Raw genomic sequence first — 18,761 nt, 5'->3', positions numbered from 1 at the left:
TGGGTGAGCGAACACATTACTGAGACAGTAGTGTAGGAATTAATTTTCTTCAATAAAGTTGATTTTTAAGGCTCATATATTTCACAATCTAAACATATGTCACTGTTTCATAAACAAAATAAATGGATTAAAATAATACATTACCAATATGCTGACATGTGGAGATATTTTAATTAGAAATTCTTAAGCTGTGTGATATTTAACTGCTGTATTTGCTAAAGAGAAGCATGCATCATTTAATAAGAAAGCAGGAGACAGGTGTATCACTTTGCATGCTATGGTACCAGATTGTATTTAATATAAGGTACATCTAGGAAGCAACATTACTTCCAATTACAAACAAAATAAAGCAAAACAAAATTACTTTTAAGGGTCTATCATTTTGAAAGTCACCACATAAAATGAATTGATACATTGAAGCTACTTTTTCATTTAAAAAAAGAAAGAAGTTACTCAGAGCTTAGTTGCTGAGGCAATATTTCTTCAGAAACAATTTAACATCTTAGCTACTGAAAGGCCATATTTATATGACTGCCTCATTATACTGGTCCCCCTTCCTTAACATTCTTTCTGATGTACTTGAAGGACCAATGCTAACATAGCTGAGGAAAGCAAATGGCAACTGGTCCTGAAATTTATACGGGTAGAGAATTGGAATAAGTAGCAATATAATATATTGTTTACTATAGCAAGTGCCCTCTGTTCTCTAAAGGTCAAAAGCACTGTAATCTTAGAGTTACAGTTTCTGATTGTTCCCAGGGTTAAATACATTATCAAAATTAATGGTTCAAGCCCCTCAACCTTCAGATATATGAGTATTCATGCCTCCATCTGCTGAACTGTTCAACTAAAAATAGCATTCTTCGGCCTTCTCTCTCCTAATATTGTGCCCCTGAGGCAGAGAAAACCATGCCTTAGATCAGCACAGAGTACCAAGGCTTTCCTGTATCTTGCTTATTTGAAAGAAAGAAAGAACTGGAAGATGCTAATGTAAGAAGGGTCGTTGCACTTTAAATACCTTTTTTTTTTTTTCCTACTTGATAACAAAATTTCGGGCTTTCAGGGTAGAACTATAAATGCTGTTAAGATTTATCCAGGCTCATTAATGTTAGAAGTCACAATCTTTGAAAAACAAATGAACTGTAACATCAGGTAAGAAGGACTAGTTCTGAGCAATGCAGCCAGGTGTATATGAAGGTGGTGAGGCAGGGTGAGGGTGGCATGTACATGTTGTGGGCTTTTCTTCCTGAGAATCTCTGTTTAGAAATAAAACCAGTTAACATAATTGTAATGCTTCCTTAGTATCAACAATCTATCACGATCGTGATTGTTAACAGAGCTGTGACATTTTAGCTTGTCAAAGGGAGGAAGAATTAGAAAAGAGAGCAGACTTTAAAATCAATAAAGCAAGATATTATTAAATTTTCTCTCTACTTTTGCTTACGATTTCAAATGTGAGTGTCTGTAGTAGCTCAGACGTGTATGTCTACTGTGCTTTCATGGACATCCCCATAAACATGGGATGCTCATACCAGGAAAGTTTGGGAAACCTGCCTTTCAAACAAGGTCAATCTTTTCTAACCAGCGTACCATATAAGCAAACAGAGCAAAGGTTTCTTGACAGGCAGAAAAAAAAAAAGGTGCAAAAAATGAAAGCAAGAAAACAGAGCGAGAATTAACAAAAACCCAGGAAACTTTCAAGTAGGCCCAAACTTAAACTGCAAAATCTAAGGGTTCCCTCACTAACTGGTTCTCTATTTATCCTAATGCGAGTGATAGACGTGGGGCATATGCTGTGCTTCTAGATCAGCACCGCTACAGAACTACACGGATCTGGCACTCCCCGAGATGACAACATCGTTTCCAGAAACCCAAAAGAAGCCAGATTTGGCAGCATCAGGGATCCATGCTGGTGGCAGGGAGAGAAGTCAACCTAAGTGAAAAAATTAGTCAAAGAAGCGACTGGGTAAAAAACTGCTGATGGAGAAAGGTGGATGGGATAGATCTCAACACCTCAAGAGAAAATAAAAGAGAGGAAGTCTTGAGTCTGAGCCAAGACCACCTGCTTTCACATTTGTCCAAGCACTTAAACATTTAACAAACTATCTGTCCTGAGCCGAGAAGCTTGCTAACTGGCATCTCAAAGGAAGTCTTGTTCCCCGTATGCAGTTATTTCTACATTTTAGCAAGCCCAGGTATGGCAGATCTTCAGAATGTCCAGAAATATGGTACCTTCTCTGCAGTCAGAGGAAAGCCTTATGAAAGAAATCCCTTCTTGCTGTCTAGAAGATAGCAGATACTCTGACAGTATATGCCTGGTCATGTCTGGGTGGGAAGCCCCCGTATAACTTATATCAAAGTGACAGGGGAAGAGGGAGGCAGGCAGCAAGCTCTGGAACTCTTCCTTAGGCTACTTCCAAGGTGGCTTTTGATCTTGTCCTCTTTTTTCTTCTTACGTGTGAGCTTTCTCTATTATTTTTCAAAAATACAGGTTTAAAAGCAGCAGAGAAGATAAACTAAAGGGATACTCTATTGATTATACAGTATTTGATATGTATAGACTGCCAGAGCCAATAGGATCTGAATATATAGCTTTGCTTGATGTAATTCTTTTCTTTTTTTTTTTTTTTTTGAGTTGAGTTTCCCATCGTAGGTTAGAACATAACATTTAGTATTAGATCTAACCCAGAAAGTTAAAGTGTGTTTCAGTCTGAGGTAGCCTGTCTCCATTTATTTATTTATTTATTTGTTTGTTTGTTTGTTTGTTTGTTTGTTTATTTTGGTGATTCACCAGATAGCTGGCAGCCCTTCAGTAGCTAATAATCCTGGAGAGGGACTCCAGTGATATGAGAGAGAAATCAAATATGAAATTACAGAGACGAGTTCTAGACCCCTATAGAAGAAAAGGGCTTGGTTTTCAAAAGACCCATAAAGCCATCTTCTCCCAAGTGGTAAGAATATCCCACAAAAACAACAAAGAGCTTTATTGGAAGTGAAATATGAAAGGGATACTACAGACATTCATGGGGCAAAAAAGCAACCAGTCAGGCCCAGCCACCCGGCCCTCCCTCAGCCAGAGAAAACAAGATTCAGAACCCTGAATCAGACCGTTAGAAATCTTGAGTACTAACTCTGACTCTGGGAATATTGTGCAGCCTCGGCCTCTCTGAACCGCCACTGTTTTGTCTATGTAAGAAGGATTATATTTGATCAACTTTGCAGGGTTGTTATATGGACAAATGAGAGTTTTTAAAAAATGCTTATGTGTTTATAAACATTGTACAGCACTATACACAAAAAGGAGCAAAAGAGTAAGGGGAAAAGGGATGGTTCTGAAGATACCTGTAAAGAATTTGCCTAAATATATAGCAATAAACAACCTAAGTCATTGGGGACATTGGTTTGGGGCTTGCCTCCTTCTGTGAAAGAAAAGGAGCAAAAATGAGGCCCCTTAGGAATGAGAAAAAGGGAAAGGTCACATTTTAGTGTTTAGGTCGAGTGTTTGCCACTTTAAGGGAAAAAAAAAAAAAAGCCTAGAATATGACTGAACAATCCAGTCCCCCACCCAATGAAGCATCAATGGAAGCATTCATACCTCAATCTGTTTGTGGTTGTAAGAGTGGCCACCACCATGTTCAAAGGTGTCCAAACTCCTGCCAAAACGGTCACTTAGGCCCTTTAGCCTTGGGTTAATTTGTGGGTGGGAGACATGACCCTTCTGTTTAGTAGCATATTCAGAAAAAAAAAAAAAAAAAGACAAAACATACTGTCAGAACTCATGAAACAGAACACATATTTCTAAATCCAGGGTACTGACCACACCAAAGAATAGAAAGTAGAAGGCTGAGGACCCAGACACTGTCTTTCATAGAAACTTGGTTATAGGATCAAGCAATGGTACTGGTTTTGTACTTCTGCCTCTGACTGGAGAAGACACTTTAGCATAGCTATATGGAAAAGGAGACACAGATTAGGTTTATTATGAGGGAGGTTTCTTTTTAGATTTTTCCAACTGCGGTGAGTTCCAGTGTTAGCAGTGGGGAAGGTGAAGTTTTGGAAGAGAGGTAGGGCTGTTGCCCCTGTTAGGCAAAATGTCTAGCTCTGCTAGGCAGTCCATAGTCGGTAACATTGTCCCGGCTTTCCGGTTGAGGCTTATGACAAAAACTCAGAGTACTGCAAAAATTATTTATTTGCAGACCCAATTGAAAAGGCTCACAGTGATGTTTTTTCATGGCAAAATATCTGCACATTTCTTATATTCAAGCCATAGAGGGAACAGCAAAGAAGAAAAAAAATGCCTAGCCAGATGCTATTCCCTTGTAAGAAAACTCAAAAATACTCACAGTAAATTATGAGAATAAAAGACTATCTTTATACTCCCCACTGTGTTGAAATTCAAGTTCTTCACTACCACATACTTTCTAACTGTTCAAATACTGACGGTTTTACCATTATTTTAATGATATTATCTTTTTGTTTTTGTTAAAATGTATATTCATAATAAAAGTCAATTTCCCCTTAAAATGGCAGTGCTAGAAGGGTATAAAGATCACCTGGTCCTATTGTAAACCCCTCACTTGACTGTGAAGAAGATAAGGTACCAATGATTTTTTGTCCAGCTTCCAAAACACTTTCTCCTCCAGTTTTGCATTATAAGTACAGAACCCTAACCCCGAATGTGGTGGGATGCCATGCCCGGATTTTTGGCTTGGCATGAAGCTAAAGATGAGAATGAGGGTACACATATTCCAGAGCAATATGTTGACATTTTACCAAACAGTTAAGGTAATCTGGTGATAACAGCCCCTAGTCTATAAGCTGCAAGAAGGAAAATGCCCAACATTGTTTTCTGTTTTGATGTTTATGTGTAAAAGATCATCTGGACATAAATGGAGACGTGGATGGAAAATGGATAAGGAAAAAGCCACCATATCCAATAGCGGCAGCCAGCAATAAAAACAAAACAAAACTGTAAAACCATTAACTCACCTGATAGAAAATATAGAGGTCTAAGCCATACTATCATTTTGCCTTTAAAAATACTGAAATTGGCAGTTTTCTATTTTCTGTATGGTAAGTACACAAGGTGTTAATCCTTCTAGGCTATGCTTAAAAATTATTTAACATTCAGGCCATTATTTAGCATACAGCTGGTTAGCAGTTTTCCGCTAAAGAACTGGCTGGTATCCCACATTTTTTTCTTCTGGCACTTACCTGGAGCTGCAAAGGGCTGAGTCCAGAAGTAGCAGCAGCTGCCATTGTTGACGAAATGAACTGCACAGGGTAGTTATCACCTGTCGGAAAGAACAATGCATACAGGTTTAGACAATGCACAGGGAATCGCAGCAGACAAGTACAAACATGGTCCTTGGATTGCCTGAGCTTTACAACATTGCTCTAAGCCCAAACATCTGCAGAAACAAAAGGCTTAGTTGGGCATAGACTTGCAGTGCCGCCTTGGAACTTTTTGTTAACAGATAGCTGGTAGGCAAACTGGCAAAACATGAATGTGATGTTAAAAAAATTAAATGTGCAATTCAAGCATGTTCACTCCATTACAAATCTTGTAATACATCATTTTTTTAAGAGTAAAAAAAGTACCTTAAAGCCAGGCTGACACTCAGTTCACTGAGAAAGTATTAAGGTTTTTATGTTGAAACAACAAAAAGTTTTGGCTTGGTAGGTAAAGCAGGGTATTAGAGTCCAAAAAAGATTATGAGCTATTGACTGTCCATAACCCTAAACTTTCTTTTATAAAAAATAAAGAAAAAATTTTAAAAATGCAACCTCTTCAATTTGATAGGGGTGAGAAGGAAGCTAATCTTATCTGCCCACATTCTGTGAAATGCCTGGTATCTCCGCAAGAGTGGAAACCATAGTTTTCTGGATTAACTTCTGGTGGAACCGAGTACAGAATCATGCACACGAGGCACTTCTCACTTATTCTTCAATAATGCTTTGATTAAATAGCCACACATTTTACATGGGATATCTGCATTACAAGTCTGATAGAGATTGAGCATGCCTCAGCAGAGACCAACACCCCATCTTCACGTCTGCCTCCGTGCCACTTCTAAACAGGGGAATGGAGGATCTTCTGTGACCTGAGAACACAGGCTGTGTGCGGCGACGTGAAGAACCAGGAGAAAGTCATGAGGAACGTATTCTGATAGTGGTGACTGAAATCAAAATTAATACTCGTGGATATATTACACAATATCAGTGATTTAATGGAGTATCACTTTGGCTGCAGCTACTTATTTAAAGTCAGTGTTATGTACTATCTCTAGGCTATATTTTAATAGGCTGTTCCTCCACACATTTTTGACATTTATAATAATCATGCTGTTTTGCATGAACTTTTCTACACTGAAAGCTGAATGTAATAATGAAGAGACAGTGTAGAAAGAATCACAGCAATAAAGGTAGCCAAATGGAAAGCAATAAAATCTCTTTTTTTTCCTGCACGGACACTAACACCTGGAGCCTTCGTGATGCTCCCTTCCCCCCCACCCCATCCTGGAGCTCATCCTACTTGCCACACCAAGTGCGCCTCAGCGGGCCCAATGTAAATGTTAAGTTGCTTTCACTTTTAACAAATTGTTAGCTTCTAATCGACACAGTCCCTTTGCATCATATCCATAATACCTCATCAGACCATTGAGCACAGTGTGTGCTTGTACACAGTCCAGTAACAATTGGCTTCTGATTGCATATGGAGCACTGCGACAATGCATTCACTAACACTAGATTGTGCTGGTCTCCTATGGAGTAATGTTCAAAATATCTGATCTTGTTTCTCCCCTTCCATGAGGTTGATTTTGGTTTGCAGGGCTACATGAGCTTTTTAAAAAGGATAACTAGGCCAAATTATTTTTTATAGTAAATGACTGTCGCTTTATGCTTAAATAATTTGGCTGATCTTCTTGATATTTAAACTAAATTATCTGAAGACAGAATATCCTAATCTAAGTCAAATAGTATTTCTTTGGTTGATATCTTATCAGGTTAAAAAAAATCACAAAACGATACTGAATTAATGATGCTTCAAAAATAGGGGAAAAAAATCACCATTCCAACCATCAACATGGACTGCCTCCCGGAACATTTTAGAGCTGTTCTTTCTTTAAATATCATGCATTATTCATGCTCACTCTAAACCACAACCCCCCTCCCTGTAAGTTTAATACCAGTTGCTTTATTTGTACTAAAACATTTTTCATGTCAAACATATTTAAAAAAATCAAACTCTAAAAGAATTCCCTGGGGCACTCCTTTTTTCATAGCTGTCATGCTTCTATGCTATGAAATAGCTGATTTTTTTTTTATAGTTTTTGGCTTGCCAGTTAATTTATTACTATCTCTACCACACCCTGTAGTACTCTCAAGCTCACCTGCTGGCTACAAACAGCTTTCTTTCCACTGCTGACAAGCATATTTTTAAAATGTTCTCAACCTTTCTGCTGATTTGAATCTGTGTATCTGAATACAATCTTTCGAAAGCTATTTCTCCAGAACATATCACTGAATCAATACCAAAAGTAAAAATGAATACATTAGAGCAACAGCGTATATTACAGAGAATGATTAGAAGAAAGAGAAAAGGGAAGGGCAGGAGAGTGAGAAGAGAAGAGTGAAGAAGAGAACAGGGTTAAAAGGAGCAGAGAAAAATGTTAAGAGGAAGACGGATTTAGGGTATAGCAAAGTTTAATTTTTTAGTAACAAAGTTATGTGCCTCACCCCCACCCCTTTAATTGTCTCTTTATAAGAGTCGGTCAAGTAAAAGTTCTCAGTGGCTGACTTGGCAAGAAATCAGTCAACATGTTGTAGCAATTTTTTTCAAATTTGTCTCTGGATTTGAAATGCTTGCGTGAGGATCCATTCTTTCTAAATTTGTACAAAGGAAGATGAAGCCTGTTGGAACAGGTTGGCTTTAGGCACTACTGTAATCTGGCCCTTGCTACTTCTAGTGTAAAAAGACAACCTCCAAAAGCCAATTTGGGAAATAATGCCCATTCTGTAAATTCATCTTTCCAGCCTTCTAGATTTTCCAACTGACTATTTTTAACTGAAGATTACAGAACAAATACAAAACAGGATTTAAAACCTATGGAAAATTTGCCTGACATTAGTTTCACTTGTCACAATAGGCAACATTCCTTTGGAACCAAAACAGCTCCACAGCAAGAGTCTCTGAACGAGAGAAAGTTCCTTTTTTTAATTTTCAAGGAAAGTGAAAAGTAGTCAGAACTTATTAAAATTTAAACACAGGAGAAGGGGGAACTTGTACTAAGAACCTAGGACCCATTAGACTCAGGCTACCTCCTGCCAGAATACTCCTAGCTTCTGTAATTAAATATAAATTTCATTTTTATTAAGAAGTCAAAAATCTCATAGGTAAAATTCTGTCCATTTACTTTGATTCTTCAGAAAGACAAGGGACTGGATTATTTAGACTGTAGTCTCCTGGGATATTAACTTCAGAATTAACCTACTGAGGAAATCATTTAGAGAGGCTGGCAAGAGTAGAGAAATAAAAATACATTAACCTAGGAGACAGGATTCAATGACTTTTCAGTAACTGGTTCAAAATCTCACACTTCGTTTTCCACCCTCTAAAACGGAATCAAAATACACTACATATCCTGAACTATCTCACAGATTATTGTGTGGTGGCATCACAGGATAATAGTAAATTATCTGAGTTGCCAAACAACTTATAGGTAGACCCCACTTTTATAAGCTATCCTCATTCTTGCTACAATATGGAAACATTTCAATCACAACCACCAGTACAGACTTGGACATATCATTTTGCTTCTTGCCTGCATGTCTGCATTGAGAATAGCAAAATGTTACAACATCTCTATATTCTGAAACAATGCCACAGTCAATCTGACTTTATCTCTGTGAGGCGTCACACTGCAGAAAAAGTTAGCAGGTAATGAATGACACACTTAGGATCCTAAAAATAAAATGCAACCTTCAATCTGTTCTGAGGACAATCGAACAAAAAAAATTGGCAAGGATTAAAGTATATATTGCTGAGATCACCATGCTGTTATTTCTCTTGCTAAATTTCTCCTCTGTTCATCCAAGAATAGATCAATGATGAGAACACTCTTGATCCCAGGGCATTTTCTAAGAACATATGCATTGTTTTTCATACCTTTAAAGAAGATAAGAATCAAGGATCAATCTTAATTTCTTCACTTATTTCATAAGACTGTTGGTCAATCATATGAAAATCCATGGTATTTGTCACAATAGCAATTAAATAAGTGAATGTGGATAAACTGATATAAATCCATCCATTACGGGGCATCTGGGTGGTGAACTCAGTTAAATGCTCAACTCCTGGTTTCCGCTCAGGTCATGATCTCAGGGTCATGAGATAGAGCCCCACGTTGGGCTCCATGCTCAGCGTGGGGTCTGCTTGGGATTCTCTCTCCCCCTCTCTCTGACCCTCCCACTCATGTTCTTTCTCTCTTTCTGTCAAATGAATAAATAAATCTTATTAAAAAATAAATAAATCCATCCATTAGAAGACATCAAAAAATATCAACTCAAAGTTCATGCCTTAATATAGCTCACCAATGATATAGCTTCCGTATGTGATGAAGGGCATAGTTAAAGTAATCTTGATCTCCAGAAAACTAGGTTAGTTTATGTGGATATGCATATTTTCTTCTTGGACCTCAAAACTCTTATTTAAAAATGGAATTACTAATCTAAAGAACCTCAGAAAAACTGCCTTGATTTCAAGTATACAAATTTAATTTTTCAAGTATTCCAGTAATAGTGGTTATAAACCTCAGCTTTACATATTCTGGAAGAGGTAGAAATAGCTAGCATTATTACAAGATGAATCCATCTTGGATGAATCCATACATATAAATCACATATTTTCCACAGCAAATAAAGAGCTAGACTTCTCTTAATATCATACACACTTAAACCATGTCTGCAAGGGTATAAAATATCAAATCAGAGAACTTCAGTCTGAATTCTATCTTCAGTAGTTTCTAGATGGGAAAGCTTGGAAAATTTAATCAACTTATTTGACTATTCATATCTTTTTTCTTTTAACAAAATAGATATAATGCCACCTATATCTTAGAGTTGTAAAGAAAATTAAATAAGAATATATATACACATATATATATTTATATATACATATACACACATATGTACACCCCCAACATATATATGCAAATAAATGGTACTCAGTAAAGGCTAATGAAACAAAGGAATTCAAAAGAAGCACTGGATAACAGTTTTATACCAAAAAATTACACAATCTAGAAGAAATGGACAAATTTCTTAAAACACACAAATTACTTAAACTGACTCAAGAAGAAATAGAAAATTTCAACAGACCTATAACAAGTAAAGAGATTGGATCAGTAAACAAAACTTCTCAACAAAGAAAAGCCCTGGACCAGATGGCTTTGCCAGTAAATTCTCCTGAACACTTAAGAAAAATTAACACTAGGGGCACTTGGGTGGCTCAGTCAGTTAAGCAACTGACTCTTGGTTTCAACTCAGGTCATGATCTCAGGGTTGTGAGATCGAGCCCCATGTCAGGCTCCACACTGGGTGTGGCGCTTAAGATTAAGATTCTCTCCCTCCCCCATCTCTAAAAAAATAAAAATAAATAAATTTTTAAAAAGAAGAATTAACACTAATTCTTCCCAAAACTTTCAAAAAAAAAAAAAAATGGAAAGGAAACCCTTCCTAACTATAAAATAATGAGGCCAACATTACCTTAATAGCAAAGTCAGATAAAGACATCACAGGAAAGAAAATTACAGATCAACATCTTTTATGAATATAGATGTAAAACCCTCAAAAAATATTAGCATATTGAATCCAACAGCATATTAAAAGGATTATTCACCATGACAAAGCAGAATTTATCCCAGGAATGCAAAGGTGGTTCAACACTCACAAAAAGATCAATGTAATACATCACATTAATAGAGCAAAGGGGAAGAAAACCACATAATCATCTCAATTGATGCAGAAAAGGCATTTGACAAAATCTAACACCCTTTCAGGATAAAAACTCTTAGAAATTTAGGAATAGAGGGAAAATTCCCCAACACGATAAAGGATATTTATGAAAAATCCACAGTTAACATCATACTCAATGGTAAAAGACTGGAAAGCTTTCCCTCTAAGATCAGGAATGATATAAGATGCCTGCTTTCACTGCAGCTATACAACATTATACTGGAAGTTCAAGCCAGCACTATTAGACGAGAAAGAAAAGAAAAGAAGGAAAGGAGAAGAGAGGAAAGGGGAGGAAAGGGGAGGGAGGGAAGAAGGGGGGATGGGGAAGAGAGAGAGGGGGACAAAGAGAGAGAAAGAGAAAAAGAAAGAAGGAGGAGGGAGAGAGAGAGAGAGGTAAAGGGAGGAAGGGCAAAAGGCATCAACATTGGTAAGCAAGAGATAAAACTATCTCAATTTGCATATCACATGATCCTACATATAGAAAATTCCAAAGAATCCACAAGAAAGCTACTAGAGCTAATAAACAAATTTAGCAAAAGTTGGCAATCTTGTAAAATTAACACACACAAATCATTTGTTTTTCTATATACTAGCAATGAACAATCCAAAAGAAAATTAAGAAAGTATTTCTATTTATAATAGCATCTAAAATAATTAAATACTTAGGAATAAATCTAACCAAAGAGGTGAAAGGTTTGTACGCTGAAAACTATATAACATCGCTGAAAAAAATTTTAAAAGACCTAAATAAATGGAAACGTTCATCAGCAGGAAGACTTAACATTGGTAAGATGTCAATACTATCCAAAGCAATCAAGAGATTCAATGAAATGTCTATCAAGATTCCAAAGATCTTTATCATAGAAGTGGAAAACCAAATCCTCAAACTTATGTGGAATTGCAAGAGTCCCCAATAGCCAAAACAATCTTGAAAAAGAATAAAGTTGGAAGACTTACAATTCCTGACTTTAAAATTTACTACAAAGTTACAGTAATTAAAACAGTATGTTACTGGCATAAGAACAGATATACAGACCAATGCAACAGAATAGAGGGCCCATAAATAAGCCCTTAGATATATGGTAAATTGATTTTTGGCAAGGGAGCCAAGAATATTCAATGAGGAAAGAATATCTTTTCAACAAATGGTGCTGAGAAAACTGGATATGCACATGCAAAAGAATGAAGTTGAACTCTTACTTTAAATAACATATAAAAATTAACTCAAAAGGATCAAAGACCTAAACTTAAGTCAAAGACCTAAACTTAAGTACTAACACTATAAAACTCTAAGAAGAAAACACAGGAGTAAATCTTTGTATTTGGCAACAATTGCAAGGCTATGATAGCAAAAGCACAGGCCAAAAGAAAAAAAAAGATAAATTGGAGTGCTTCAAAATTAAAAACTTCTGTGCATCAAAAGATACTACCAAGTGTGTGAAAAGCTAACCTAAGAATAGAAGGAAATATTTGCAAATCATGCATCTGATAAGGGATTAATATCTAGAATATAAAAAGAACTCCTGAAACTCAATAACAAAAAGCAAACAGCTTAATTAAAAACTGTACATAATAGTAAAAAAAACACTAAGCAAAGTACTTTCTCTGAGAAAGATATACAAATTTCTAACAAGCATATGAAAAGATGCTTAAAATTATTAATCATTAGGGAAATGAAAATCAAAACCACAATGAGATACTAGTTCACATCTACTAGGATGGCTATAATTTTTTTGTAGGAGGTGGAAAATAACAAGTGTTGGTGAGGATGTGAAGAGATTGGAACTCTTGCATTGCTGGTGGGAGTATAAAAGGCACAGCCTCTGTGGAAAACAGTTTGGCAGTTTCTCAGAGAGTTAAACACAACTACCATATGACCCAACAATTCTACTCCTACATAAATATCCAAAAGAATTGAAAGCAAGGACTCAGATATTTGTCTATCAACATTCACAGCAGCATTATTCACAATGACCAAGATGTGGAAACAACCCAAGTGTCCATCAACAGATGAATGGATAAACAAACTATCTATCTATCCATATAATGTATTATACAATATATATATATATATATATAGACACACACACACACACACACATATACACACAGACATAGACATATATACACAATGGGATATTATTCAGCCATGAAGAAGAATGAACTTTTGATCCATATTGCAATATGGATGGACCTTGAGAACATTATGCTTAATGAAATAAGCCAGACATAGAAAAACAAATATTGTATGATTTCACTTACATGAAGTATCTAGAATAGGCAAATTCATAGAGAAAGATAAAAGAATAGAGGTTACCTGGGGACAGGGAGAGTTATCATTTAATGGACACAAAGTTTCCATTGTAGATGATCAAAAGTTTTGGGTATAGATAATGGTAATGCTTACACAACAGTACACATGTATTAATGTCACTGAATTGTACTTTTATAAATGGTTAAAATATTAAGTATTATGTATATGTGCGTGTATATATATATATATATATATATATATATATATATATATATATTTCACCAGAATTTTTTTCTAAAAGAAGCACTAGGTATACTTGTAAAATTGGTTTTGGTCATTAGGCAGAGGGGTAATATATCTCAGTCCAATGCTCAGTTTTTGGACGTTTCTAATGGATAAGGATGTAGTTTAATATTGTTAAATTTACTCAGTTTCATAGTCAGACTTTACCCCAAACCTAGTGCCTTAGAATTTTCAAAGAACTTACATACATTGTGACAAATTTAATCTTCACACCCATACTGTGCAGTAGACGTATTTTTTAGATGACAAAAATGTGAGGCTCAGCAAGGCTAAATGACATGGTCAAGTAAGAATTAAATAAAATAATCCATGTAAAATATTTAGCACAGTTTTTGGCACGGAGCAACTTATTCAGGAGGCTTTAGCTATTACGTTATAATAACAAGTGGGTGGAAAGCCAGGGGCCGGCAGAGATCCTATTCCCAGAATCTCCTAGGAAGCCAAGGGGGCTGCCTCAGCAGCAATTATTTTAAAAATCCAAACTACACAAAGTCCATGGGTCAGCTGCACCATCCCTGGCGTGTGAAGGAGGCTATCCATTATTTTTATTTTATAGCCAATTCAGTCCTGTCTGATATACACATTGCCAGCTAAATAGGCTTAATCTTTTAATTTTCTCAAATATAGGTGCTTAAACGCATTTATCTTGCCCCGGATTGCTGCATCTCTGTTTCATGATGTGAAAGAGCAAAGCAACCAAAATTCTGTGGTGTATGTTCTGGGCCCTGATGAGTTTTTCTAGAATGATGTGTCTAATTATATAACCTGTTTTAAAAAAAATTAAGGGTTAAAACTCAATAAAGCTATGTCTACAGATATTAATCTGATAGATATTCCCCCTGAAACTGCACAATCCCTGTAGGCCACATGGCTTCTCAACAACCCACCAAAGTTTGGTGTTTGCTGCATACCAGGACCCTGATATGCCCAGAGCAATGTGTAAAATTATCTGAAGGGAAGAAGGTCCGTAGCCCTAAGTATATTTGTTTAGACTATCTAATAATGGATTCAGAAACAGTCAACTTTGACAGTGAACATCACCCCCAGATAGCCCGTGCTTTCTAGAAATCAAGACAATTATTCAATCAGCTGAAGGCACAAACATTGTAGGATTGTTTTTAGGTTATGGGAAGGTGGAAAAGAACAAAAAGAGAGCCATTTATTTTGTAATTTATAAAGACCAAGACAGTGATTGCTCATCCTCTTGTCCAAGGGACCAAAATATAAAGTTATGCCACCACCATTTCATGTCTTTCAAATGTGACAGAACTACTCTCTTCTAAAAATTTAATCATTGTTTCACATGTATGTCAAGTGAAATTATCATAGCTCAGTTTGGAGCACACGGTTTTCCTAGTCCAGACTCCGGTCCAACACGACTCTACTCCCCCAGTTCATGTGAAGGACAAAAACACTGCATAGATTAAGTCGCCCAAATATGTAATTTCTCTGCTAATTACATAAGAACAAATAATTTGAATCCTTTTAAATATAATTTGTATATACAATAAAACCCAGAGCAGCCAAAATATTAAGAATTTAGAGTTCTGGTTAATCAAATCCTCTGACGTAACTTAGGGGTCACCAGAAAATACCTTATTTTATCAGCCTTGCCTGCAATTAAAAATTGTGCTACATGCCCAAATCCATGTTATGCCTTAACCAACAGGTTTTAGCCACCATAATCACACACAATTCTGCTACCCCTGAACACCACAGTATGCTGCACATACGTTGTTCGACGGAGATAACACTTCTGCGCAACACTCTCTCAATCACCATATTCTTCTTAGTTACTTACTACAGTTTCGTCGATGCTGTGTGAGAAGAATTTTTAAAAAGTGGTCCAAATCCATTAACTATATAACAGTACATTCCCCCATGAAAAATGGCATTATTGTTTTAACAAAATTAGGTAAGTAACATGTCGACTATGTCAATGTTATGCCCAGCAGAAAATAAGGCTCATACCCAATTTTTAAATGTGAAGCATTTTAAACTTAGAAGCACTAAAATTAAAGAAAGGGTTTCTACAGATGAAAAGGTTTCTAAGACTGGTATAGGAATGACAACTCAGATTCAGGGCAAACTAGTAAATTTAGCTTACATCAATGTTCCAAAGGAAGTCAAGGCAGAGAAATAGTTCAGAACTACTTAGAGAGATCAGGGAAGGACTGAACCACCGCACTGACAGAAACATAGTCTCTGACAAAATATACTCCTGTCCTTAATATGGATATCAATTTCATAGGGAATATACCTTGCTCTAAAAATCCTGCTCTAGAAAAATCAAATTCTGACAGTTTAAACAATAAAATTTTCTTTCATTGAGGTATCCCAAAATCGTTGGTACAACCAGGTCTGACTAATTTGTATCTGAGGAATTTTCAAAGTCAGTCCTTAAAATGAGCCAATTCCTTAAATCTCTATTCCTTGAAACCTGTGAGTTCTGACAGGCATCCTACCTTTCCTCACAAGGAAGGTGGTAATCTACCAAATGCAAAAGAGTAATCGATAGCATTAAGCAATTAAAATAGATGTTAAAATTCACTAGGTTTGTTTTTATGCTACTTAGTAAGCTTCCTTGCTGAGGATTTTAGTAAAGTGATTTATATTTTATTATTACTTTAAGCACATTAAAATGCCTTTGTTCACTTTATAAAACCTCTACACAAAGAAACCGCTGCACTCGGATTTGTTGCATTCAGATTTGGTGGTTAATATAATCAGGTTAATATGTTAAAAAGAACTTGACACGGAAATTATTAATGAGTAGAACAAGGTCACTACTTCTGAGCTGAGGTCACTTACAAAGAATGCACAAATGAAATTAAGGTTGACTTTATTTACTTGACTATCTTCTTACATTGGATTCCTTTGGCAACATATCTTTAAACATTTAAAGCCCTGTTTACAAGGAGGCTCTGAAAGAAGCTTCAAACCATTATGTCCCTAATTGAATTCCCCAGGAGTCCAGTAAACTCAGAGGAATAAAGAAAAATCATAACATTTGCTAAATCATCTCAAAACATATTTCACTGCAAGGTTATGTGACCTGTTTCTGAGGTTCAAAGATGAATGAGAAAATACTACTGAATGCTTCATTATTTAAACTCAAATCCAAAGGAATCTTACCTATTAGCGGTGAGCTAATTAAATCAGCCCCGTTTTAACTTTTCTTCCAGGAGAAATCAGACAATAAACAACAGTAACATTTTATAGTGTATGTGACCACTGTCCCAGAGCATGAAATCTCCCAGAGGAGGAGGAAAGGGTCTTTAACCAAAGACAATTATTCACAGTAAAGTTATAAGAGAGCGCTGACAAAAATTTGTGGTCCCCAGGGAAAGCAGCATTCTATCTGTGAATTCAGAACAAACCAGGTGGAAAAAGAGAAAGCAAAAGTTTTTAGCAACCAAAGAGTTTTTGAACGTGCCCCCCCTTCCCAATTAACTTCCCAATTCGAATTTTATGTGAAAATCGGCTTTTATGGATCGTTTTATTTGTAGCTCCTTTGTATGCGCCTGTGTTTGTTGTGACTACTAAGCAAAAACATGGGGATCTTAGCATTTCCAAAAGAATGTTAAATTCCTCTCTACTTACCTGGTTTGTATGTTATTCCAGGGGGGAAGAGGAAGCCCTGCTGGGCGGCAGCGGCAGCTGCCAGGGTCCGCTGGTCATGTGGAAAAATTGGGATCATGAGCGGAGGCATGTGACCCTGAACCTGCTAAACAGAAGAGAGCCTATGATCAGACAGAGAGCAAATGTATGCCAAGAAGTATTTGTTTTTCACTCCTGCGGCTGTGCTGGTACCCAAACAGCCACCCACTTGTGACCTCATTCCAAATCTGCTCCCTGAGAAAACGCAGGCGAAAGGTACCCAGTCGCTGTTCTTAGATCCCATGAGCACTCCAAGGACACAACCTCCTTGTGATTTTGCCTCATCACTGCCTCCACCAAATTGTGGGGAATGGTTTTCTTTTATCTTGACTCTTTGCCTTTTTCTTTCTTTTTTTTTTTTTAACAAAACAACTGGTGGAAGAAACAAGTTTGCTTCGTATACAGTGCAATGTTGAAAGGTTTTGCCCTTTCACCTGCTTTGCATTCTGCCCTTTATTGGGAAAACGGTGTTTAGTATCCTTGGTCAGAAAATAATGTCTAATTTTTATATATTCCCAAAGCGGTATCTCCTCAGTTTAGGTGTCTTATTTCAAAGCCTTACTGCATTATGTTAAACATATAGTTCTTCAGATTTAAGGCTACTACACCTTGGCTTCCAATTAAACTAATATTCTTTGCCATACGTATACACCTCGATGTAACATATAAATTGCTTGTCTGGCTTAGCAGTTTTACAGCTTTATGCACTACCATGTGGCTCAGTAATTATGGAGTTGTATTCAGAGAGCATTTCATAATAAATCCTACTATATCAAATTTCATTTGACCTCAATAAATGTATCAAAGAGCACAAAAATGCAAAATAGAAAATCTTCTCTCTATATCAGTATTTGTATTCTATATAAAGAAAATAAGAGCTATGACAAAATCATGCCTGTGAAATCACATTTTAATTTCCTAGCTCCCTTTTTTACTCTAGGCATGCTACCCTGATTCCAGGAGAGCATCACAGGAAGGTTTTGTCCTGGCTTTTAGTGCATGAGTTTATAGGCTGAATACAGGACTTTTGTTATTTAAAGATCGAAACTAGGATGTCCTAACAGAAGTGATCTTTAAATTCAAAATGGGTCTTTGGGCTCTTTACTCATATTAAAAAAAAAAAAGCTGCATTATATCCTGTTGAAGATACAAACACTTACCAGTAATTCTACCAAACCCAAACCCTTCCCCTGTTTAAATTCTTAAATCTTCTCTTTAGGCAAAATTCCGGATACTGGCTGATGACCCTGTTTAAATAGCGCCAACTTGCCTTGTCCTGTCCCTGGTCCCTCCACAGCCAGGGACATGGTGCAAAAATGTTTCTGTGTGGGTCTAAGAGGTTTCATTTACCAACAGTTTTTCTCTAGGGAAAGCCCTAAGATGTGGGTTAATAAAGGGCAAGCAAAAAATAAACACTTTACAGTATTTTTCTGAATTCATTTCTCAGGAAAATCAACTTATAATAAAAAGGTCTTTGTGCAATTACTACCTTGCCAGTGGGGCGTGAAAGAAACTAGCTTTGGGCAGC

General features: G+C 36.5%; 1 protein-coding gene across 6 annotated transcripts in view; it reads right to left on the bottom strand.

The window, feature by feature from the left end:
• SOX6 (SRY-box transcription factor 6) overlaps positions 1-18,761 on the bottom strand; it is a 594,109-nt gene that overhangs the window by 106,052 nt on the left and 469,296 nt on the right. For 3 of the 6 annotated variants that reach the window (XM_021685805.1, XM_021685806.1, XM_021685802.1), the window contains 2 exons: positions 17,177-17,297; positions 5,215-5,294 (listed from right to left, as the gene is read on the bottom strand). In XM_021685805.1, the coding sequence (XP_021541480.1) occupies positions 5,215-5,294; positions 17,177-17,297 (201 nt within the window). Of the gene's footprint in view, positions 1-3,595; positions 3,719-5,214; positions 5,295-17,176; positions 17,301-18,761 lie in introns of all 6 variants that reach the window. The other 3 variants (XM_021685800.1, XM_021685801.1, XM_021685803.1) reach the window with 2 other exon arrangements.

The sequence above is a fragment of the Neomonachus schauinslandi genome, chromosome 11 (assembly GCF_002201575.2).
Source record: "Neomonachus schauinslandi chromosome 11, ASM220157v2, whole genome shotgun sequence".
Taxonomy (NCBI): domain Eukaryota; kingdom Metazoa; phylum Chordata; class Mammalia; order Carnivora; family Phocidae; genus Neomonachus; species Neomonachus schauinslandi.
This window is presented reverse-complemented; position numbering and strand designations above follow the sequence as displayed.